Source organism: Chlamydotis macqueenii, chromosome 19 (genome assembly GCF_036417535.1).
Source record: "Chlamydotis macqueenii isolate bChlMac1 chromosome 19, bChlMac1.mat, whole genome shotgun sequence".
NCBI classification, from domain to species: domain Eukaryota; kingdom Metazoa; phylum Chordata; class Aves; order Otidiformes; family Otididae; genus Chlamydotis; species Chlamydotis macqueenii.
Window position 1 is genome coordinate 8972878 of NC_141574.1, and position 25926 is coordinate 8998803.

General features: G+C 39.9%; 1 protein-coding gene across 6 annotated transcripts in view; it reads right to left on the minus strand.

Annotated features, from left to right (window-relative positions):
* Positions 1-25926, minus strand: part of ANKFY1 (ankyrin repeat and FYVE domain containing 1) — a 33756-nt gene that overhangs the window by 3978 nt on the left and 3852 nt on the right. For 3 of the 6 annotated variants that reach the window (XR_015260679.1, XR_015260680.1, XM_086763422.1), the window contains exons 2-24: positions 24369-24582; positions 22668-22786; positions 20141-20276; positions 18468-18591; positions 16738-16887; positions 15675-15840; positions 13677-13881; positions 12851-12919; positions 11910-12109; positions 11381-11478; positions 10753-10975; positions 9665-9763; positions 8284-8437; positions 7199-7367; positions 5868-5986; positions 5373-5529; positions 4205-4405; positions 2947-3123; positions 2367-2514; positions 2009-2099; positions 1555-1679; positions 1204-1350; positions 618-708 (exon numbers count right to left, since the gene is read on the minus strand). Coding sequence is in view for 4 of the 6 variants with exons in the window: in XM_086763422.1 (XP_086619548.1) it covers positions 618-708; positions 1204-1350; positions 1555-1679; positions 2009-2099; positions 2367-2514; positions 2947-3123; positions 4205-4405; positions 5373-5529; positions 5868-5986; positions 7199-7367; positions 8284-8437; positions 9665-9763; positions 10753-10975; positions 11381-11478; positions 11910-12109; positions 12851-12919; positions 13677-13881; positions 15675-15840; positions 16738-16887; positions 18468-18591; positions 20141-20276; positions 22668-22786; positions 24369-24582 (3382 nt within the window). In the remaining 2 variants the exon portion in view is untranslated. Of the gene's footprint in view, positions 1-617; positions 709-1203; positions 1351-1554; positions 1680-2008; positions 2100-2366; positions 2515-2946; positions 3124-4204; positions 4406-5372; positions 5530-5867; positions 5987-7198; positions 7368-8283; positions 8438-9664; positions 9764-10752; positions 10976-11380; positions 11479-11909; positions 12110-12850; positions 12920-13676; positions 13882-15674; positions 15841-16737; positions 16888-18467; positions 18592-20140; positions 20277-22667; positions 22787-24368; positions 24583-25926 lie in introns of those variants that run through there. The other 3 variants (XM_086763424.1, XM_086763425.1, XM_086763426.1) reach the window with 2 other exon arrangements.

A 25926-nucleotide genomic window follows, 5' to 3' on the forward strand; every position in this document is an offset into this window, starting at 1 on the left:
TCCTGTAATATCTGAATACTAATCCCAAAAATGCATGCTGCTTCCATGCTAGTCAGTCACTGAGCGCTACTTCAACTGATGCATGTGCAGTTTTGCTCAACACTGGGCAGTCTTACCTGTGCCAAGAGAAAAATCTTAGCTTAACATCTATCCAACTCAGCATATTTTGTAGAAGTTCAGTCTAGTTAAGAAAAGGCAACTCATGGCTACAGAAGAGCAACTCACGTCAGCATCTTCAGTCATTTCCACAACACAAGCAGCACCCCTAACCTAAGCTGGCAGTGGCTGCCCAAATCTATCATCTGTTTCAGAGCAAGTCAGGCCCACTACTGAAAATGAGCATCTAAATCCTCTGTTTCACTACTGGATCTTTGACATGCATTCTCATTTTCAATAAATCAGAATATTAAAATGCACAAACTGCATAAAATACAGTTTTAATCAGACCAGAAGTTACTGATCCAACAATGAGGACAGGGTGGAATGTTTCAGCTGGATTATGGGTTATACACCTACATTAACACGCAGGTTTCCTAAACCACCAGAAGGAACAAGCCTAGCTACATTTGGAAGAGGAATCCGTTTCCATGTAAGTACAGCAAGATGTGTCATATTACCAGTGATGCTTTCTTGTCGTGACTCCAAATTTGGCAGTACATTCATAGCAGTTGGAGCCATCACACCAGGGAGGTTCTTTCGTCAACATATCTGTAAGGGGCAAAAATGTAAAGACAAAATGGGCTCAGTCACCTCTTGACTACACGGTAACATCAAGGAGGCTTTTGAGTTTTAGGTTGCACCCAGTATTTAACTACTCTTGCCGTAGCTGTGGTCTTTTTGTAGACAGTGTATAGTTGCTTTCATCGACATCACATTATCCACAGCGACTATACAACACAAGTTAAAAAGCAGTATCTAGATTTTAAGTTATATTAGACTATTACATCAGCCAGGATTCTCCATGTCTATCCTTCCAGGAAAAAGAAATATCAAAGTCTGACAGGTCTTCATTGGGCAGCTTTCCAGCTGATCATGAGAAAAACTAGTATTTCTAGCTTCCATTTAAAGTAGGAGAACATGAAGAAGTTCAGCCCCTCTAGAATGACTGTCATCTAGCACAGATGTCCAGAGTTCTTTCTCCCACCAAGACATCTCAGAAGCATAAGCTAAAAACACTTTCCAACTGTAGCAAGTAGTACTTACCCAGCAATCTGAAGAGAAGCTGTTTTGTAGCAACTTGGTAGTTGAAGATATTGACTCCTTGATTATTGTTAACTCCAAGACGAGCCCCAGCTCTCACTATTGCACGACACAAGTTTGCATTTCCCTTCATGTAAGCCAATAGGAGCACTGAAAAATAAAAGCCAGACACTTTGCTGCTAACAGAGTGGTAGGTCTTCTGTTACCCTCAGTCCAGAGTAGGATCTTCAGCTCTTAAGTTTGCATCTTACTGCATTTAACACACTACTGCCAATTACACCAGCTTTAAAAGTGACATACCATTAACAAGACTTGAGTGACTTTCAAGTTTAATAGCTGTTGAATCTCACTTACCCGTGTTTCCTTCAGCATCAGGTTTGTCTAGAGGGTATTCTGGCATACACTCCAAGAAGAGGTCACAGATGGCTGCTGCATTATCTTTCCCATATTGTCCCAAAACATGCATTGGTGACTGGCCTCTGGGGAAAAGAGTTCGCCATCCTGATCAAAGTCTGCTTGCTACAACAGTTACTCATCCAGCTCTCTGTTTTCAAGTTAGGTGTAGCATTCTAATTCTGAACAAAAGTAACTCAGTACATCATACACAACTGCCTACTTTAGTTTCCTTTTGCTGGTATACATAATTTCCACACAATTTAGACACAGCATGCTCTGCACACTTCATTGTAAAATAAGCGTAGAAATACTTCAATCCAAGCCCAATCTTTGGGGTTTTTTTATCTAGTCATAAACACATATTTTGTAGTATATTGTGGCTCTTTTAGTCTGTTAAGTCTATATTACTTACCTAATATTAAAGGCTTCTGCATCTACATTGCACTCTGTGAGCAGGACCCGGATATTGTTTAGACGGCCATGCATCACTGCCAGATGAAGAGCTGAAAAGCAGAAGAGAAACTTCAGGAATCTAAAGCAGTTTATGTCAGCAGTAATTACATCCTGGTAACATTATGCACTCCCCTTCCACTTTCCTCCCCACCTTCCCTCTCCAAAACTCCTTCCACCAGCTTTGATTTCTTGGACTTTGTTCTCCTTCTCATTTTTGAAGACTGAGCCCATTCAGCAGGCTGTCACTCCCACTAGGAAATATTATTAACAAACCTACTGAAGTGTTTACATCTACTTGTAAATCTTTAGATGTTTACCATTATTTCCATTTTCATCTACAGCTGCAAAGTCTACTCCATTCTCCAGAAGGACTGAACAAATTGTGGGTAAATCCTGCTGGGCTGCTAAGTGAAGAGCAGTCTGACGATGCTTAGTCAGTTCATTCACCTGGGCACCTGCCAGCAGCTGTCAAGATGCAAGAAGGAACACATTCAAAGATGTTTTCAGGGCTATTAGCCAACAGTTTATTTCTGTGAATGAAGCACACAAGACCTCACTGTACAGAGATACTTCTAGGCCTCCAGCATATATAAAATGCTACATTACTGAGCTGCTGTAACTTGTGGTCATGTTCAAATCTGCCGAAAGTGCAAGGTAAGCTTCTTCCTTTGAAGTGAGCCATGCTACCTAGTCATTGCTGCAAACCCAACATGCTCGTACGAAGGCTACCGAAGCATCTCAGCTAACACTACAAGCTAAGGGAACTTTATGCAAATCTGAGTTCTGTTTCAGAAAAAGTGGTGTAACCTTCATTTGTCCTCTCCAGCCTACAGGCAATGTGCATTAAGGCAGAATGTGCATTTTTAAGTAGAGGAGAAATGACTCTCCAGTACATACCAGATTACGCACAATGATTTCTGAGCCAGCTTGTACAGCCAGGTGGAGAGGTGTTAGTTTAGAGGCATCCTGGACCCGAGAGTTCACATTAGCCTGTACACTTATCAGGAACAGCACGCTCTCAATGTCCGAGTTCTGAACAGCCACATGTAGGAAATTCCGACCTTTATTATCAACCTGTGGCAGAAAGGGCATGTGAAAGGAAATCTATTATTTCTGTAGAACAGCAAGTTGTTATGTAGTAGGACATATTTTCTCCAAGAGACACTTGCTCCCTCTAGTTGAGGTGAACTGTAGAGTCTTGTTCCTTTCACTGCTTGACAGAGACCTGACAGATGTGACGATCAAATAAACTGAACTGAGAAATTATCAGCTGCATCTGCTCACTCTAGTCTGCTTCAGACTACTTCATTTCTACTTTATAACTTTATCATTTCTTGACCACACACTGGAGAGTATTATGACAGACAAACGGTTAACAGCTGTTGTCGTAAGTACTGAGCAGCAGTTAATGACAAACTCAGTTAAATTAAACAAACTTGAGTCAATGTGGCGAGTTAAAACCAGAGAAGGAAGCAACATGCAATCCTGCCACACTGATGCAAAGTGTATTCATTTTTTTGGTTTAATACCAAGTGCATGTTGTTGTTCATCTCTGCCTTGAAGCTGATGTTAAAGCATATTTAGAACTGGCTCTGTATGTAACCACATTTTAGATATATTAAAGAGCTCACTAAGCACTCAAATACTTTACTAATAATTAAACTTACATAGGGTAGGAAGAAACTCCTGAACAGCTGCCTGAAGTGTCACACCAGAAGCCTGAAGATACAGTTGGAGGTTTTATAGTTCAGCAGTGCAGCACATCATCTATTATTCAGTTATTTTAGGTCAGGGTTTCTATTTTGGATAGATTTAGGAAAGCTAGGTAATAGATTATTCTTGTACTAGTCCAGGACAAGACAAGAGCAGAGTTAGAACCTTCTCCTTATACACACATATTCCTGTACCTCAATTTAGTACTGACAAGATGAGGTAAGGTTTGATGAGACACTAACAGTTGATATTCTTACTTACACATAGCACATAGACACCTACAGTTTCCTAATACATCCTGCTACAAAAAAAAAAAACTGGCATCTTGAAATGATGTTTGCATGTAAAGCCACAAAAGGATAAAACAGAATTTGCTTGTGGAACACCTGTTACCACAGACTAGTGCAGTAAGAGCAGCATGCTTTGAATACTCCCAGCTTACCTGTTCAGCAGCTCCTGGCTCCCTCTTCAAAATTGCTTCAGCTGCTTTGTTATTTTTATACGTCATAGCACATGCAAAGGGAGTCATTCCTTGCCTGTCACGTACATTTAGCTTAATATCGGGATGTGAAATCATAAGCTGAATGATAACATTATGCTGGTTGCTAATGGCAACATGGATTGGAGTTCTTCCTTCTGCATCCTAGAAGGAAGCCAGAAGTTTGTTATATGAAGATTCATTAATACACAAATCCTTCATAACTCTGAAAAGCAGTGGAAACTTATTAATTTAGTTCTGTGTAATTTAGTTCTGTCCCAGCTGCCTTTGGCTGGGACACCAAACAGTCGAGGTGGGAGCTCAAATCTGCAGTGCAAGTGAAGCAAATTGCTATTTGTTTCTCCAAATAGGTTGACCTCAATCCTGTGCTATATAGCCATTTAAGTAGCTCAGAATAACATTCCTCATAGTCAGACATTTTGGGGCCGAAATGAGCATTCAAGACCGTAGCCAAGCATTCCAAGAGAATGGTTTCAAACTAATATTAGTTTGAGGTATTTGATGTTACTACTTTACAGTATTAACAATTTGTAGAACTCAATTTTTATCTGAAAGAATGACGTACAGACTACAGCATACAAGTCTGAAGTATTTCCACAGATTCAGCATGACAGATCTTTCCCTAGCTTGACTCTCAGGCCCTACTGCTAAGTTTTCTGGAAGCTAAACACTTGAAAGTTCCCTCATTGACTACGTTAACAACATCTAATGTACTAATAAAGTAGAGTACTCTGGAGTTTTACACTATAGCTGATCTAATGATCAGCTACAGCAGAATACAGCCTTGCTCTTGGCCTTTAGTTCACACTAGGGACCAGAAGAGTTGAATTCCAATCACTACCTCAGAAAACTAACACTGCAACAAGTTTTCTGTATCATTATTTTCCCTCAGTATAGCTTCCTGAATTAACTAGTCATACAGGCAGCTAAGCAGTAGATCTGGAAACAAGGGATAAGAAAGAAAGAACAGTCATCACATTGGCTCAGCCATAATATCAGGATGTTGTTTTTCCTATCAAGCAAAATAAACAGGTCAGAGGAAAGTTTGTTTTCACTACATTAGAGGCAAAGAACCAACTTAAAAGAAGCCGTGCACAATTTCTCTACATACCTGAGCATTGACATTGGCACCAAACTCCAAAAGGCACTGGATCACCTCTTCTAGTCCCCAGCAGGCTGCCAAGTGTAGGGGTGTCTGTCCATCATGCGCTTCCTCTTCTCCTTCTCCATTCGGGCCTGGCTTTCTGGGACTATTCACATCACAACCACTAAAACAAACACAATACAGTCAATTTATCACATTCCAGATTTAAACAGTTCCAAATAAGGGTCAGAAAAAAGTTTACAAGAGCTGATCCAGCAGCTGCTGACACATTCTACATCAGCACAAGTTCCTAGTTTTAGTTTGATTCTTGTTCTTAAGAACATGATGCTACTACAGGTAACAGAACATGTCTAAGATTAGACTTCTGTAAGTGCCTCCCAGCCACCAGAAGTGTAATGAAGCAAATACCTGTTAGTAGCTCGAAATAGCATTGAATTAATTTACGCCAGGAAAATATGTACATGCACATTAGAAGGTTTGTATTTTAGAAGGGGTTCTGACCTGCGAATAAGAAAGCATGCTATTTGTTCACTGTTTTCATCAATAGCTCTATGAAGAAGAGTTTGTAAGCAGCCACTCGGTCCTGAACCCCAACAGGTTGAATCACAGCCATGCCTAACCTGGAAGGAGAAGCACAATGAGGCAGTGAAGGTTTTTTTTGTCTCCAGCAGGCTCCTACTACTTTATATAGTCCTTGACTAGTGCTTCTGAAACATTACCCCATACAGGTAGAATTTGAGATGCCTTACCTATTCTTGTGACAGTCACTGAATTTCAGGAAGCTATTTTAATGTTCTCCAGACCAATATTTTATTGGTCTACTATGTAACACTTAATTAGGTTGCGTTTACCAACAATTCAGCTATTAACCCACGTACTCTGAAGAGACAAGTCTTAAGCCGGTTTGGGTAACTGTTCTCACTTTCAGCAATGGCAAGCATCTAAAGCGAGTCAAGCAGCATCAGCAGACATTGCCTTTGAAGGTCTGACCCATTTACCTGCTTTCCTACACATTCAGCTAAACAGATGTTTTTCAGGAACTGTATTTCTAATACTTGTATTCTACTACAGAACTACTTACTCAAGCAATGTGGCACTTTAAAGACTTGTTCCACTCCACTTTACAAACTATTTATAAGGTTTATACATGAGTAGTTCCAGTGTTGGCTCCATAAAGATTCTCATCCAATACCAGCACAAAAAGTGAAGTACAGTTACAAGATGTATTTCTCCAGCCATCAGCGCAGCTTTTAAGTATTTGTCTCTAGCAAACCATAACTGGATATCAGAGACAAAGCTTTCAAGTAACTTGCTTATGAAGGAGATGTAAGGAGGTCTACTTGTGTCTCCTACCAAGTCTCCTGCTGGATCACCTATGCCTGAAAGTAAATAGTCTTAAAATAAATGTAAGCCTTTAAAGACCCTCTTGATGGAACTCTAAGATGCAATAAAAACCAGCACATACTCTAAAACATACAAATGGGTGTCCAGTTTTATTCAAGAAGTGGATCATTACACAAGTCTGGTATGCTACAGACTGATGTTTTTAGTAGATCCTTACTCTTCCCAGAATCAGGAATCCAGATAGAATATTCTATGCTTTTCTTACAGTGGCTACAAGATACCTGGCTACACAGACTACAGTGTTTATAAAAGATTTCCCAAGAAAAATGAACTTCTGGTGAAAAAAAAAAAAACCTCTAGAAATTATGACAGTGGTTATAGGACTACTCCGTTCTTTTCATGTATTGATTTTGGTTTTGCTGATAAGCCCTTTGTTGCTAGAAAGATGCACAGAAGTGAGACTAAATTAAGTCAACTGACAGTCTTACCAGAGTCGATGCAATATCTTCCAGGTTATTTTCTAGGGCAAGCCATAAAGGAGGATTTCCTTTTTCATCCGGCACAGACATGTCTGCTCCTCTGGTACAAATAGCATCAACCACAAGAGGGAGCTGGTTTTTTATAGCTAGCTGTAAGGCAGTCTCTCCATCCTGTGTTCTGCAATAGGTACAGTTTGAAGTGTGTTACGACTGCATTATGAAGTTAGGCCTTGTGTTACAGTAGTTTATTGGCAAAGCCAAGAATTATCTCCTCATGTGCGTATTCTTGCTGTGGTAAGACCATATCTCCACAGGCAAGAAAATGCACTCTGTTAGTTTTTTTATCACAGCTATGCAATTTACCTTTGTTTCCTTCCCCCTTTAGGACCAAGTGATTGATTTCTAACGTTTTAAAAGCATGTTAGTGTTCTTAGCTCAGAGACACTGTCCTTTCCTTGAGTGCAGACACTATCTGCAGAGTGCCTTCAGAGCAAGGCTACTGCCACAGAAGTGAAGAGCTCTGCACTGTGGTACCACTTCAAATGCAAGTCAGAAATACTAACTGTTAAAAAAAAAAAATAAGTTATAAACAGCAGTATTAGGCAATTTCTATCCATGACACTCATTATGTTATAGCTCACCAGATTTCAAAGACAGCCTGTCAGTCATGTAAGCAAATAAATATTTTGTTCAGTCTAGTATCAATTTGTCTGAAAGATACTCAGGAGAAAGTTCTATCAAAATCTTGTTGCTGGAGCTAAATCTAGTTAGTTTAGATGGTAGAAAACACAGCTGCAACAAGCTGGCTACTAGATGAGACTATAGAAGTTCAGTACCACACCTCTAGGATGTGAGAGTCTGCTAAAGAAGATTCTGTTCTACCCAGAATTGAGTGGCACCTCCCTCTGCAGCCTCAAGAGGAGGTATCAACCAACAGAGCTATAGGTATGTCCAAGCTCACATATGTAACCCCTCAGCCATAACTATGCACAGATCAAGATTTGAAACCAACTTCAAGCCATTATATAAAGGCAGTCATCACTATCTGCTCCTAAATACGTATCCAGTTGAGTTCGTATCAGTTAAGATCTTACCTGACATTTATATCGGCTTGATGCTCCAGCAAAAAGAGTGCACTCTTACTGTCTTGCCTCTGTATCGCCATGTGTAGTAGAGTCTGTCCGTCTGACATCGTGTCATTGATGGACGCCCCAGATCCAAGGAGCTGAGCTGCTATTGTGTGCATGCCTAAAGAGTTAAAGCTCATTAGCATTTTACCTTCAGTTCTACAAGAGACACACTCAAGATTAAAAGCTTGAAGCTTTGTTTATCAATTTTCAGTAATTACAGTAAGAGATGCGCTAAATCAATGCTAGAGCCTATTAAAATTTACACACATTAGCTAAACCAACCCATGACTCTATTCAGCCTGAATATTCATTTACAGACTTAGAGAATATAGATTACTGAGTCCTTTTGGTCTTGCGTAAAGACACAAGATATGGTCTGGTATACAGCAGAGCTCACACATTAGTTCTGTCAACCTAAATATAGTAGAGCCCTCCGTAACCATCCCTAGCCTAATCCTTCATATCATTTCAGACTTCTGTCCAAAAAAAAAAAACTAACTTTGTTATTGCATTCATAAGCTATTCCCTGTTTAGCTTAGTTCTTCTCCCTCTCAGAAGCAGGCAAGTGCAATGGTAGAGAGAAAGCTGTATTTTGGTTTCCTTTCATTGGAAAGGAAAGTGAAAAGCCTGGAGAGTAAAGTTGTCTGTTATATAGGGATGACATCTAGCAGTCCTGTACAGAGCAACATCACTGCCTCATCTCTTAAGTCCAGAGTATGAGCAGTCATCCCCATAGAGCTGCTGTTTCCAGCTCAGTAGGACCATACTGAAATTGATTCAGTAGTGACCACATCTCCTCTTTCTTTTGATGTCCCAATACTGCTGAAATGTCACTTGGCTACAAACAAAAATATCCAGTTTTCCCAAGCTATTGCGCTCCACATTTCAGACAAGAAAGCATCTTCTGCATCCGTATTTCAAGTTCCATTCCCCTGAATAGCTACTTAAAACAGCTCACCTTCCCTTTGTACAGGTCAGCACTGCAGTATTAACCAGCTTCTAGAACAGAGTTAACCATGAACACACAACAGTGATCTGATACGAGACCTACCAGGGAGTTCACAGTGGAACAATTCCACAGAACTGCAAGTACAGTTGTGAGCAAGAAGCTCCAGGCTACCTGCTAGCAAACAAAGGAAGCTGTATGGCTAGAAATCTATCAGTAAATCAGATGCGAACAGTCAGTTTTAGAAGCTGAAGAATCATTTAAAGCTCTCCTTGACAGTTTCTCACTAGCAGCACAAGCCAGGACATGAAAACACACCTCCTGTTTTCTCTTAAAAATCTTACCACATCATAGCTTCTGTATCTTTGTAAATTCTCATCTTGTTTTGAAGGCACATACCTGTCCAAAGAGCCAATCCCAGCACAGTCTGGTCTCTCGAGTCCTTTAGACTAAAGTCAGGAATAATTTGCAAGTTGTTGGTAGCATGAAGAGCATTAGCTAGGGGGAAAAAAAAAAAAAAAAAAAAGCATAAGGAACGAGAGTATTCTTGTACTTGACCTGCAGCTGCCCATTGAAAGCTGCAGGAGTAGTTATGTCACATTTTCAAGTATGTTGTTCCTTCAGCAGTCAGTTTGAAAGATCTGAGCACAATACCTTCAGCTTCTCAAATGCAACACTGCTTAGGATTCAGGTAGTACTGCTACTACTGCCTAACTGTAATACTTCTACTAAAAACCACTCAACTTTCTAGGCAAAGAGCCTTAACCTGTACCCTTTCCACCTCCATTTCCAAACAGAGTGGCCTACACAAAACTCTGAGAATGAACAGTGGAGGCTATACCGCAAGATGCTGGCAGTATCCCTCCTTCTCAGCTCCCTGGGATGGAGGATATTCTCCCCAATTCACCTACTTGCTTTAAGTCGCACTTACAAAAGACAAAATAGGCCTTGCTTCAGCTGTCAAACTCCCTTCCTGCTGCTAGAAAGGAGAAACTGAACTTGTAGCATTTAATGAACTGTCATCCATTAGTACTTCAGTACTCAAGACTCAACTCTGCTACAATACTAGCATTACTGTGCACAAAATTCCCTTACTGAAAGAGCTGAGGGAGGCAGAAGTCTCACCATAGATTCCAGCATTTACCCGAATCAAATGCTTTGACAGGAAGAGGAAAGGGGTCTCAGTTGTACAGCTAGAATACAACCTGAGCCTAAGTGTTCAAGTCCATTATCTACATGGGAGAATTTAGAGATTTACGGGCAAAATAATTTTTTAGTCTTAACAAGCACACGATTTGAGTTTAAGTCTATGTTTAGTCAGTCTTATTAATTGCTCTGCTTAATGTTTGAAGGAAGATATCCTTTATTAATAGGTTGTCAAAACACATTTTAGATGCCACCTTGACACACCAATCCACTACAGCATCGATACAGTCTGAACAAGGAAAAAAAAAACAAAAACCAACAACAACAAAACAACAACTCACCTTTTTGTTCCAGGATGACTGACACCACATCCGGGTGATTGTAAGCAATAGCCATGTGAAGCGGAGTTTGCAGATAAACATTCTCTGCCGTTGGAGAAGATGTGTCCTTCTGACCAAGCATTGCTTCTGCCGTCTGGATGTTCGGATTGGCTCCTTGTTGCAGAAGTTCTGCTGTCAGGTTTGCCAGGCCATGCCTACAGGCTGTATGCAGCGGTGTTTCTCCCTTTAATAAACAGAGTACCAGGTTAACAGCTTGAGACATGGAACCCAGAAGAGAAGTAGATTTTAAACTATGCTCACAAGGATTGGTGTGAAGAGCTTATGTCCTAGTAGTTGAAGCTCCTTAGGATTTTCAAACTACAAGGGTTAGCTTATATTAAGGACTTTATTACAACAGGCACTGAGGGAGCTGTTAAAAGCGTGTTAACAACTGGTGACGCTGCAAGAACAGTGCCAAGAGAATGCAACAGTTGTCTTATCACTAGTAAACACCTGACAAACTTGCAGAAGGCTCTGCAAGTGTTTCTATTTGCTTTAAGCTATGGTTAGCAACATAAGAGCTCTGCTACCTTATTTGTGAAGAGACACAAGGAAACTTTCAAACTATAGTCTAAGTATCTGCTTTTACCCATTTGTTTTGGTGGTTCACTTTTGCTCCATGAGTTGCTAGGAAGAGAGAAGCTGCCTCATTTCCTGCACCAGCTGCCCTCTGAAGCAAGCAGTTCCCTAAAAAAAAAAAAGACAAACACTGTTAGAGTGCTATTCCAACCACACTTTGATACTATTAAGTGTGCTAGCACACTCCCCTCTACCTTACAACATGAAAATTTGAAGCCAACAAGGAAAATCCTATCTATGAGTTGTCCCATTGCAACACTGGGCTGTCACGTGCGCTACCATTTAGCAATTACACATTTTGAAACTGTAAAAAGGATGCTAAGACCTGGCAAGGAGTCCAGATTTTCTGTCACTTCCTGCAAGTCAAGCTCAGCTTCGGATTTGTCAGTGTTTCACATCTGGGTAAAGCTACTACTACCTACCATTTATTATGCAGCAAATGCTGTTGAAACCTCATTCAGTTCCTCAGAGTGCAGCTAGCATTAAGAAGTTAACTTACAAGCCTTCCACCTACACAGAAATACAAACCTCCGATTTACCTGTTACAGTGTCTGGAGCATCTGTATTGCTGCCTCGCTGGATCAACCTTGCTGCAAAACTGTTCTCATCAAATGAGGTTCCATTTACAACAGGGGCATCCTCAAAAGGGTTTACAGACTGATCAGATGATACAGTGATGTACTGAACTGCGAGCCACAGAGCTGTGCTTCCTTCATGATCCTTCAGCTCCAAGTCTAGTCTAAAAATAAGAGTTAGTGTTCCCCAATTTATACCTTAAAAAGTGGTCCCCAATGCAGCTTAAGTTTCAAGTGTCTGAACAGCTGTACTAGTTTATCTAATACCTCACTGACAACTTTTACTTGCCAAGAAGCCTACTGTAGCTCCAGTTACTTCAGAGAATTTGTGAATACTCTGGAGCAAGCAAGAAGCCTTTTAGTGACTACTAGGTTTAAGCTTACTGCTCCTAGGAGGGGCATGACCCTGGTAGATTTGGGCTCCTGCTAAATGTAACAAAGAGGTAAATCCTCTTGTATTTGAGTAAATTACGTACAAGAACTGCAAATTCAACTACAGAGAAACAGAGTCAAATGAAGTATTCTGCTTCACCACCCTAAGAAGTCAGCTGTATTAGCTTTAAGCAGAACTCAACTTGAACTCAAGAATGTATTCAGACATTTTAATAATTTTGTTACTCCTTTTAGCTCCACTATAAGTGAAGTTACTGCCTCATTATTCCACCCACCCCTCTTTGGAAATCACTTGAAATGCAGTTTACCTCCTCTTTACAGTAGGGCAAAAACCTACTTGGCTTCTGGCATTCTAGCATCTTAAGTTATGCAAAGCCTTTACACTTCTGCATCCCAAGCCTATTGCTAGCCTTATTATAAGGCAACAAGGCATAGAAGAGTTGTTAAACCAGTTTTTGTATCTTCACCGCACAAGGTAACCTCCACGTATCTTACATTTAAGCGAGACTTACTGTTTGCACTGGAGAAGCTGACTGAATACAGGCTCATTCCTGACCACAACTGACACATGTAACGGTGTCCTGCAATTGGAGCAAGGTACAGTTACAGCAGTAATCAGTGAGATGCTTAAGATTTTGTCCATGGTCCCCAACACGCCCCTACAGATTTACAGGGTTAACTTTTGTCTCTGCTTTCAGAAGGGCACAAGCACATCTTTAAAGAAAGAGCAATCTATCCTTTTAGTGGACACGATTGCAATTAACTTCGTAGTAAGCAACTCTTTACACTAACATAAGGGCCAACCTTCAAGCAAAAACCAGAAGAGCCTGACCTATCAGAACCAAGTAGCTGAAACACTTCAAGTCTCCTATGTCATTTTACACACCTTTTTGCCAGCCCAATCTAACCTGTAAAGCAGTTTACAGGCCCTACACTTCAGATAAACACACTGCAGACACTGGCTCTTTCAGATAATTTCAGTTACACTGACGGCTTCAAATAGAAGTACCTTTCAGGAATACTATTTGCCATCTTAGTTCGCTTGCTTTACTGTTCAGTGATTCCATAAAGGCAAATTAATTGTGTGCCATGTGTTCCAACACAATCAACCCACCTCAGCTTTCTACAGTTGGGCTATGCTTAAATACTCATGACAGGATACCATTCAGCCTGCATAGCTTCCTGCTTTGAGTGCTACCCACAGGTCTCAAACTGGATTACTGAATTCACCTTTCCCACTTCTGGTTACCACCTGGGCTTTGCTGACAGTCCTGAGCAGGTTCTTACTGGGCTGTACCTGTTAAAGCAGCAGCAGACTTTACTTCACCCAGCATTTACCTTCCTTTGTTGTCTTGCATATTTGGGTTGGCTCCCGCCTGTAAGAGGGACTCTGCTATCTGTGCCATCTCTGCCATGACATCCGGCGAATGCTTCTTGGGGCTGTATGATGCCACAAGGTGCAGAGGAGTCTCCTGGTCCCCCAGTGTAGCAGCATTCACACGGGCACCATTTTTAATAAGAAAGTTTGCAGCAAATTTATCTCCTTTTATGAAACAAAATAAGGTTAATTTATGGACACACTGGAATCCTATATACTTCATACAAGTACAGAAAATGGATACACATGGTTTCCCTTCATACCACACAATCACACCAACGCAAATGTCTGCTTTTAGAATGCCTTAGCAATAGGTAACTTCAAGAACATTTCACTGCAAAGTCAGGATTAAAATATTTCATAACAACGCCTTGGAAAAAGTGTTTTGCCCAGAGGTTACATGTGACAAGTTCAGAAACTAGTTTATTTGTTAAGGTGATACTGAGTGTGCTAGTTCTTCTATCAAGATAAACCCACTGCTGCTTTAATGCATAATTGGACAAATTGCAAGACTCAACATACAAGCAGTTTTTGAACAAAAGGTACTGTTTCAGGGCATCAGTCAAGAAGTGTGTAGTTGAAGTTAGCTGTCATCTGTTCAGTGTTCCTACATAACCAAGCAATACACTGCCTTTGCTCTTGAATGTTTAAGCCCCGTTATACATAGGGTAAGAGCTTCAACAGTTAGGACCCACCATGCATGGCATTCCCAAGAACTCCCTCCTGAGAGCTTCTCAGAAGACAGAACTTAGGCCCACTTCAGTACACGAAACCTTGGACTTGAAACACCAAGATGTAGCCACCAACTTCAGGACTAACTCCCCTTACTCCAAAGACTACTTTGAACAGACATATTCACAAATTGCTTGTCCTGAATGCAAGACTGGAGAGCAAAGATGACTGTCCACCTGCATAAGCAATTTAGATTGCTGCATTATCTCTACCAGCAAAAAATGAAATCCCATTTTCTGATTTCCACATCTGACATTCCCCCACTCGCCAGTTATCATAAGAAATAATACTCATGTGGCAAGTTCAGACAATTTGCTTTAGCTCTGTTTCTGGAACATGTGATGTTAACAGTGATTAATTCACTGAAGCTTTGGTTACTGAAAAGCAAGTATTCATTCTCAGAGCTCTAGCTTAGACAGAAAACAGACATTAGAACTACAGGACAAATGCTAGTATTACATATGAGGAACAGCCTGCTGCAATCTTTCTAGTGCCTTATGGGGGCTGCAGCCATCACAACACTGACCTATGCCTAGAAGGTCTCTACTCCTGCTGCTGAAGTTTCATTCACAGGATCAGACACGAGCACTACCCTGTTTAGATATGTAGAAGATTAAAGGAATAAGTTGGGAGCTGTATTTTGAGCTCACAAAACTTAAACTACTTTCAAGAGTCCAGAAGAGCTTGCTGTTAAAAATAAACTTATGCTTTTAACTCATAGCACTACAATACCTATGAGGTATTGCCAATTTTTCTTCCCTTAAAACTGCTGTCCAGTAACAGGGACCCTTTCTGTTAACCATAATCACAAAGAAGAATATGCTGTATTCAACCTAGGTCTAGAAAAAGGCTTCATCTTTATTTTTGACTAAGCTATCATGCTTGATTCAACTATTTGTCAGAAAGGCATTGTGTTGTCGAATTAGAATATTCTCAGTATCTCCCTCCATTTCCTCCTTTAGCAGATAATGCTCTACTAGACTGGTTCTGGATATCACGCAGTATAAGTTTAGCTCACCAGCCAGCGGGCTAGCTTTCAGATCCCAAATAATAATTTGTTTGGTTTTAAGTTTAAAAAAATAAATAGGACAAAGTTCATCCTTGACTACAGTTTTTTTTTTAACGAAAGTGTTAACTACAAAGTGACACAGGAATTGACTTTGGAATATATGTTCCACAGTGGGAATAACTGCACGTTAACAAGGCTTCATATCCTATTTACTTACCTCTTTGGATGGCTTTATGTAACAGACTCCAGCCCCTCTTGTCTGCCCTGTCTATGTCAGCCTTGTAGTTCACCAGTGTAGTTGCAATACTCTCCAATCTTTGGGCAAGGGCTAGATCCAAAGCAAGATCTCCATTGTGATCCAATTCATTGAGCTTCCCAGGAAGCTACAACACAAATTCAGTCAACTGACATTAGAGGTATGCTCACCAGCCCAACATCATATTTTAACAGCCTGTTCCAACTACCACAATGTTAGACCTTCAGCTCTAAAGGAAAGCACTACTGTTGGATTTAGATAAGTGCATCTTACACAGAAAAAGAGAAGACTAGCCTCATCACATGCAGCTCTGCCAAGAGGCCTATTCAATGAGAAAACAGGAGTTCTGTTTGCAAGCCTGGTTTAACTCACAGGAAGCAAGCCTAGTACACTGTTAAAAGGACAGGCATATTCAACATAGTACCAGGAAAAAATATTCAGTTATTCCTTTAAGATAACTCAAATTCCAACTGAATTAGCACCTAAGGGTGCTAGATACTGCTACAGTCCCAGTTTCCAATTAGGATCTGAAGCATCTTAAAGCGCTAACTGAATAATTCTTGGTAATTAATATTTGAATCATTCTTCCTTCCCCCTTGTCTGAGGACAACTTATTTGTTAGTTGGTTTAGAGTGTTCATGCAAACAAAATAAATACCTGTTACTTCAAACATGCAACAGAAGAGGAAAAGCCTTTGTTCAAATAAATGATGCTTACTGAACCTAAAGCAAAGTTGACTATTGTACCACTCACCTTTAAACATGCATAGCAATATCAAGTATTGAATTTTATTAGATACAGTTTGTTGCATGCAACATGTTTTCAGAAGTGACACTTCTAATTATGTCTTCATGAAGCCTTTACTGCTAGACCTCCATTACATACATATAGCAGCTATGGCAATGACAAACATGCAAAGAAGAATTAGTGACAAAAATCAGTAACAAGGTTCAGACTGGTAGTTAGAAATTAGTTATTTGAAACACCAAGTTCCAGAAGACAGATCAGGTCAGTCTCACTATACCTGTGAGTCCATTTCAATGAGATACAAAAAGACTACATCTTCTCGCTCAACTTTAATAGCCTTATGCAAAGGATATTCTGTCTTTGACTTAAACATTTTATACAATAACTGAGCACTCATGCTACTGAAGTCTTCTTTACGCAAGTCATCCTAGAAGCAATAAAAAAATAGAAAGAGTAAGCAATACTCCTATTTTATTTATAAACAAGGTATTGCACAACGTAGTTATGAAGTTCACAAAACAGGTTCAGTTAAAAGCTCCACTTCAATAACATCACAACAAGCAGGAACAATCCAAAAGAGCCTTTTGAGACTAGGAAGAAACATTCAGGAAGTTTTACATCTTATATTTTAGTTTCACGATCAGTTAGTGACATTTTTCTTTCCTTTTTTTTCTACAGACATGGAAAACTAGCATTTTACCAGACATTACAGTAGATTAACATCTACTCTCAAAAGTCATTCTCTATCTGGACTTAAATTGCAGATTAAGTTTACTGACAAAAAGGCCTACAACTATTGAAGACTGACAACTCCACAGAACTTTAAAGAACTCCAAATAAAAGTAAACAGGAACTTGGAAGTATAAAAGACCTTATGTTTGAGTTACTGCTCATTGGACTAAACACAAACAACCTAATTTCCAGACAGAATACAGTGTCAAAAGTCATGAGCCAGAAGCAGGAAAAAGTTAAAATGGCTGAACTACAGGTTCAGATACAAGAATTTTTTTTGGTATATATTCAGATCAAAGCACTCTCTTGTAGATATTCACATCAAAGCAGTCTCCTCTGCTTTGGCATTAGCCAAACAAAGAAACATCCACATCTGGATGATGGATTTTGGATTTAGAATAACCTGAATCCTCACACACTAGTCTGCTGTTGACAAGTCTTATTTTAAAGGCTAATCCATTACACAGTTAAATCAAACTTTCCTCAAAATGAAACTTCCAAGTCCATTGCAAGACTCCTTGCCACTCCCTTCATTACAGAACATAAACTCTTCCCTGGCTTCCTTGGATTATTTTTAGAAGTAAAAGAAGGCCTGGGACGAACAACTTCTAAACAGTTCAGAGTCCAGATTTGATAAACAACCCTCTTGCTTATTAGAATACAGTCCCTTTGGTTTGGCTCATGTGCAGGAAAGTAAGATTTATTTATTTATTTTTACAGTGAAGTATCTCTTCAGGCTTGAAGCTACTTCCCCCTAGTCAAGACACTCACACTAAGACAGACAACAGATAACCTATGAAGATTTTTTTTATTATTATTCTTAGAGAAGGAGCCATTTAACATGCTTTGTTTCAAACATAGTATCTACAAGACTAATTCATAATTACCAAATAACACACAGCATCAAAAGTACATATTATAAAGATAACTAAGACATATGGGAAGGGAAAGTCACTCCTCAGAAGTGACTCCTCAGTCACGCCTCAGAAGACAACCCTACACTCACAACAGGGGGCAGGGCTGGCAGATTTGACAGCTTTTTGTCAACACTGTTGCTCCTTGCAAACATATAAGGGTCAGCATAGTAAGTCACCTTAGTCACTGAAAGTTACCTGGAATCCATGTAATCCCCATCCTAATCGGAATGTTGGAATGCTAGCATACCAAGAGACACTCCTAAGGTTAGACAGTACAGTAAGTGAAGCAAAATTCTATTAATTAAGTTCCTATACTCTGCAAACATCTCTCCTCTTGCTTCCTTCTGACAGTACTTACCCAGTGACTAGCAATAATCTCAGCACAATAGTTCAGAAGAGTGCTGGCATTCAGCTCCTCAGCAGTCTGATAGAAACGAATGCAGTTCCTGACATTAACTAGTGACATAACTCCCTTTTCACATCTGTCAAAATAGGAAAGCCAGTGTTCAGTAATCAGGAAACAGCTTTACAGTAATCACTCTCCCATGCTGTAACAGGGTCCTATACACTCCTTTTCCTACAGGCCAGCAGAAATTGGCTTGGCCTTGCTTTACTACAAGGCTAAGCAGCATAAAGATATTTTAATCAGAAGCCCTGTAAGACAGTTTCCTTAAGAGCAGACTCCTATTAGAGCCCATCTGAGCTAAGGTCCCATAGCACCACACACTGCAGGAGCCTGCAAGTGGAGACAGACATCCTAGTTCTCCCAAGGGAACAAACTGCAGTTTATTCACTGTTATGAAGTAGGGAACATGTCTATCTTCACAAGTACTACAGTGATCACAAGCAGCTTTTGTGCCAAAGCTAGAAAAAAGCATGCCAAATACAGTTATTTGTTCAATAAAGAGAAGGGATAAGCTTCAACAGCAGATCCACCTAATCTTGAGAGGTGTGAAGCAATTAGTTTGAGTTTATGGGAAGAAAACTCAAGTACCTCAAAACTAAGATGAAGTTAAACACACCAGTTGTCTCCAAGCAGACATTAAGACCAAAAAATGGAAATACTTGTCTCCATGTGCAGATACCTACCAAGACATCTATAATTACTAGTAGCAAACTGTACATGGACTTGTCATTAGACCACCATGACCAGACATCAGCTGAGGAATGTTTAGGTAGAAGAACATGAAGACAGTTCTAGGCTAGTACAAAGCTTGAAGGCAGTTTTAGCATTGCCCTTACAGGTGTCAACCTCTTTAGTCAGAAGAATTGACAGCAATTTAGTCTGCTTCACGTTCTGTCACACTTAAATCATAGATTATGAGTGCCATATACTGCTACAGCTCCAGACACTCCTTGGGCAAATGACTGTTATACCAAAGGGTATTTTATCTTTGACTAAATTCAAGGCTTTGAAGCCGTATGAAGCTTGAAGAGATTTCAATTTGTACATTCAACCTTTTCACTAACTCTAAATGGTTATTTAGAGCACTCTACACATTCACGATAACAACCTAGTCCCTACTAGAATGATGTAATAATAATATCCTCAAAATGTCAAAGCATTGTACTGTTACATCAACCTTCTTTATGAAGGAAATTTGCCACCAAGATACACAGAAGAACAGCTATTTAAGTTTAAAATTTTTCAGCTGTGGTATTTTAATACTGCAACCTACTTGCCATTGATGACTCCTAACTTTCTCTTTAACAATTCTTTTCCTGCAATTCTCAAGAGCTTGTTACGAATATACTTATCTCTACTTCCTCTTGATACCAAATCAGGGTTATTAGTTTGACTGGGAGAAGAACTGGAAAGTAAACATAAAAGCTACCAGAAAAACTGCTACAGTTTAATTGTAGTGCAATGCTTCATTTCCTGTGATCAACTGAATGTCATGCTGTATTATTGAAAACCTCAAGTCTTTGAAAAAAACAAAGTTGTATCCAATTGCCAGCAGCTATCATCTTATTTCTATTCAAACAAGACTGAAGAGTTCAAGAACATTCACTGTATTTACCAAGACTCACCTTTCCCTAAGCAGCTGGAGCTGAAATTTATTAGCTAGTTTCATCAGCTCTGTCAAGAAGATATCATCTTCTCTTAGCTCAAGTTCATCTGTGTAGATCCACCGCAGCATTGCCATGGTTACCTCTGGGTCAGCATCTGGTACAGAGAGCAACAGGGATTAATGAAATACCCGAAGAATAACCGACTATTCAAGTAGCTGCTATTCGTCACAACTACCATGAAAAAAAAGATAGCCTTGTTAAAACTGTACTGCTTTACTTCAAATTGTCAAAACGGAGGCAAAACTGGTCAGAAGCTGAAACTAGCAACAATGTGGGCACTAAACAGGAAAATCTTTTTTCCACTGGAACACTGTGCAGAATGCAGGTAGCCCTATAACATCTCCTACCTGATACACAAATATTACATGTTCAGGGGCCAGCAATGCCCCTTTTACAGTCTTTGGTCGCTCACATATGGCTAAATGCACATCTACATTTGATAAGCACAAGTCTCCTTTTCAGTTTAAGAATCCTCCCTCTGTTATATCATAGCCATACATTACGAACTGTCACATTCCAATAAAGGTATGACACCTTGGTAATGACTACAAAGTGCTTAAAACCCCTGGGAAACATTTCTTGGGAAGGTGTAAAAGAGTCAGTTTAAGTAGCTGGTTAGATTTCAGGTGTTTACAACACTGCTCACAAGCCTGATATTTTTACACAGCAAGTAAAAAAAAACACCTATGCCACAGGATACAAGATACAGAAGCCAAACGGCCAGGGACCCTTGTCACTGTCAGAAAGAGAGAGATAATCCTACTCACAAGGATGGAGATGAGAATTACTCTACAACCTAAGATCAGACCAATTATAATAAAAAATACCATTCGTATAGAAAAATAACAGTAGTTCCTTAAGATGTTTTGTTTGTTTTTAAAACAAAAACTTACAAGTTTAAGACACTGAAATACCCATCCTAAAACATCTCCTTTACATGGATGGTTGTCCCAGATCACTTGCAGAGTACCAGGCAGTACCTGGCATAGCATGTAGACCGCCTCCTAAGGAACAGGAGGTTTTAGTAAGGCAAGTATCTTCTGCCAAACTTGAAGTAATCAGAAAGCCTACTTGATCTGTAATATAAGCTCTGCCTTGGCAGAGATAAGAATTCATTTTCTCCCTCTCAACAAGAGAATCTGTGTTCATCTCTTTCTACTCTACTTAAAGAGTAGAAAACACTGCAGAATCCATGAACTCTTAAAAACCACTCAGTTTTAAACACTGCTTGTATTTTGAAGTCAGTATTCAGGCATTCTTAGCTTGCAAGTTCTTAAGAAAATCATGACGCTTTTTAGGGAACAGCTTGTTGCTGCCAACTACTTCATAACCTAATCCTTACGCCATTTATCGAGTTTTATTGAAAAAAAATATCAATTTTACACAGTGGAAAGTATCATTTACTAGCACTCATTTTAAGCATCATTCTATAACAGGAAGTATTTGTGTTGTTAAACATGCAAGACTGCAGTTACATTTGAGATTCTCAGACTAGCTTAAAGGCTGACATAGAAACGCTGTGAACTGCCACTTGAGGCAAAACTACAATTAACTTAAGAGCTTTTTGATAATAATCTTCTGTTAGCACCACACTCAATTTAAAAACTTCTTGGCATCTGTTTCCTTGTTGCTGCAGAAAGATTCATAAATCCTTTTGCAAGAAAGCCTATGCTGTCTCATAAAACCAGCTTGCTGTGATTTGCTTCTTTCCAGTTTGTCTGCACTTAGGATTCATGATAAGATTAAGTGTAGAAAGTGAAGCCAATGCTTAATATTCAACACACCAGCCACCAAACCTGCTTAACTTCATGCCTGTTTTTATTGCTCACAAATTAATCGTAAAAGACTCTTCTATACTGTTAAGTACAGAAGAAAAGCCTGTCAAGAGGTTCAGTCTGCAGAAACACTGACCAGTGTAAGTATGTGCAGGAAAAAGCTAGAGCAGAACAAAACACTATCTTGTAGAAAGAACACTGTATTTTAGAAAGCTGCTCTTCCTCACCCATTTTGCAAAGGTATCAGAGTGCCAAAGCAAATAACTTTTTAATAACACATCAGTATTTGTATTCATTTACCACACACACACACACTGTTAACAAGAAGCAAGGTATTTCCATTACACACTCCAGAGAAATTATGCACACTACCTCAAAAAGCCCTGTCCTTAGAAAGGAAGAAGTCAAGCTCCTCCATATAGATTTGCTTTTCATTATGTTTAGTTGACTTCAGAAAAGACAAACAGGCCACCATTCTCAACCCCTGCTCATTCAAGAGAAAGTCAGTTATTGATTTAACTAGCACTAGCACCAAGTTCATAAGCGTACTACCATGCTTCAGAGACAGAGCTCCATAATCAACGGATTAAGCACCGCTTTTTATGGACAGGAGCAGTCCGAAAGGTACACAAGGAACCTTTTCCCAACTGGTCCTTTCATCAGCCATCCTAAAGACAACCTAAGCGTCATATTACTAAGCAGTAACCAACCTGACAGATCCAGCTCCTCCGTCGAGGCAAGGTTGGCAAGACTCCACGTATCACTGCGTGCCGCCAAGACAAATTTGTGAGCACTGATGTGCTTGTCCCCAACCTTTATCTTCAGATCACTGGTAAGAGGAGGAAAAAAAAAAAAAAAAAAAACCACACAACATACATATGTATAATGAAGGCTTCCCCTGTGCTTAGATACATATGGATTCAGCACCTCCATAGTATCTATGTCCTGGTATCCACATCTACGTTCAAGTTGTTGGAGGTATCAAAATACATTTAATTGGTTAAGTAGAACACACACAGCCAAATGACATAAATCTTATTTTTCTAGGGAGAAATGCACTGAGGCATTAATATTGAAAGTGTCTGGGATTCATTTGGGGTTTTTTTAGCCATTTTCAAATAAACTGCAAGGGAACTACTGTAGAAGAGAGAAAAATCCAGCAATCTCGAGGTTAAGTATTTACATTGCAGTGTCCATACTACTACTGTCAGCTAAGCAACAATGGTTTCAGGCAAGACCACAAGAGAACAAACTACATTTGACAGTAGTCAGAGTACAAGGCAGACACCAAGAATCCTTGGTTCTCAGGAGACCAGCTGTCAAAAACACTCAGACTTCACTCTGACCCCTTTAACACCAGGTCATCCTTTGTAGTTAGAAAGTACCTGCCCTGTTATTTTAAAATCCCATAGCCTGTAAGTGTTCTGACTGCGTAGGTGTATTTTCCAAACCATTTTCTAAATCAAAGTACTGTTATAAACTAAAGTGCAAAATACAGAGATGTTACTTAACAAAACTTGTGGCAGGACTTGCTTCCTTTCTCCTTTTATAACTAGACCACTATTCTATGCCTTTAAAACTCAAAAGCTGAACAGAATTGAAGTAATCCAGCTCTTCCGATATATGCTACCCCATGAGCCTTTTACCCAGCATGCTATAAGCAGCTTTTGCAAGGCACAGAGTCTTTTTTACAGGGAGGCTCATGAAAAGATATTAGGGGAAGGAAATTTTAATCAAAACTATGTATTATCCCCTTACATGACTGAACTCCTTTAATATACTGGCACTGCTTTCAGCAAATACATTGATAAGTGCCACTGATGTCTCAGAACTAAATCAGTTAAGGGATCTAGAGTACTGAAGATGATCCTCAATGTGCCTACATGGGGAAAAAAAAAAAATAATCATTAAACCTAATTTTGTGCTGAGAGTCACAGATACAATATCATTTATACCACTAAGTCACGTATATCACTGTCTAAATCCTGTTACATCATACAACCAGAGAAGCCAATTTAATCAGGCTTCTTTACACACAACAGGAGTACAAAACTGGTTTCAAGGACATATCCTTTCAAGAAAGGAGAGCTTTCCAGTTGGTAGAAGATACACAGTGCAATTAATCCATCAACTATGTGTAGAACAGTTTAAAATTACTTCTGTTCAAAGGGAGCTTTGCTGTTGACAGGACAGTTTTTTAAAAACTTGTCTTAAATGTCAGTCTCAGATTGACTTCTACTTAGAGCTCTCAATTCAAGAACTAGATTTAGTATGCTACCTGATCTTAGCATGTTCTTCCAACCACAAACACAACTGAGGACCCTGTTCATACCAGGCTGTAGAGAAAGACCAGAACCTACTGCTGTCAAAGGTTCCCGTAATGCCCCTTTCTCCAAAGGGAGATTTCTTACCTGTACTGCTCCTGCTGATAGAGTTCAGCTACAATGGCAAGAAGTCGACTGATGAAGGTGTCACTGGCACTGTCTTGGTTCGCCTGAGCAGCCAGAAGATTGCATCTCCTTTCTGTATCAGCTAGTTTCTTCTGCAGCTTCACATACTCCTGGCGGAGAAGCATCAGGTGCTTTTCCAGCTTGGCCACCTCCTCTGCAGAGGCACACAGTGTTACTACAAAATTAAAACGTGCACACCTTTGTTTTGCATCTGAGGGTAACTTAACCCAAGCACATTACACATCTAGCTTAATCACGGAACACTCCAGGAAGTCTCTCTCCTCTTCCACATGACTTGAGTATCTCACCTCCAGTATTAAACCTTTTGTTTTACATCATTGCTAGCCATAAACACATTGAAAATAATCAGAACAGTGACAGAAGCCACATACAAAGATAGTTCCTGAATCCTGCCCAGTCAGAAATGCCATAAGCTTTCTAAAACCTTGGAAGTCCATCATTCTGGGAATTACGGTGGGGTAGAGGACTAACTCTTTAGTCCTTATTCATTTGTTCAGTTAAGACGCTGTTTGACTTTACAGCTCAGGCATCAACCACAAGTGAGCATCAGAACAGTTGCTGATGCACCGTACCTACCTCAGAGTACTTAACTGACCTGTTTAGAACCTCTCACACTGTCAGCTAAGAAACAAGTCCTTAAGAAATGGCCAGAGTGGAAAACAGATTCTCCCCAGAATCTATGTTTTAAAGGCCAATCAAATATAAAACTCTAGTTACTACTGGCACACATGCACTCCTCCACTGGAGGCCCTGCACTGGCAAGGCATCACTGCGCAGTCGGGTCCACGGTGCCCATTTCAATTCAGGAGCAGCACACCAACAGCAGCTACTTCCATCCCATCGTACAGCCCACTTTTCCATCACATATTTAAATGGTCACTCCACAACATGGTGTGGTAAATTAGTGCACTGAACTCAACCCAGGCCACCCCCATGAAAAACCTCTACTCCACCGCTGGAAGGAAACATCTGCACAAGGGCTTAAACACAGTCCAACTTATGAATACTCACCTATGGATTAGTTACACAAACTATATGTAGCTATCAATTACTGTGCTTAATTGACGACTTCCCCCCATCATTAATTTGATTTTCCAAGTAAGGTACAAATTCAAAACCAGTCCTAAAATGAGAGGGGGCAGGAAGGATAAATTTGGAAGCTAACAAACTATTTTAAGTGGGAAAGTTCCTACAAAATTACTCCCTACCAGCCAGGAATTCATTGTTCAACAATTTTTCTCAAATATTTACTAAATGGAAGTCGCTACTACAAACAATGAGAAACTGAGCTCTATTGACCAGTGTTTTTTTCTTGCTTCTGTAGAAAAGTTCAACAGCATAGCTGACCTTGGCCTTGCTCCAACACAGCTCCTCAGGGCAGCGCATCCTCCTCTGCTCAGCTGCAGACAGAATGCCTCATTTAGCCTTTCCTCTACGGACTGCTGCAGCAAATGCTCCCTCCTAAGTCTTTTAACTTAACAACTACTGTAATGGATAA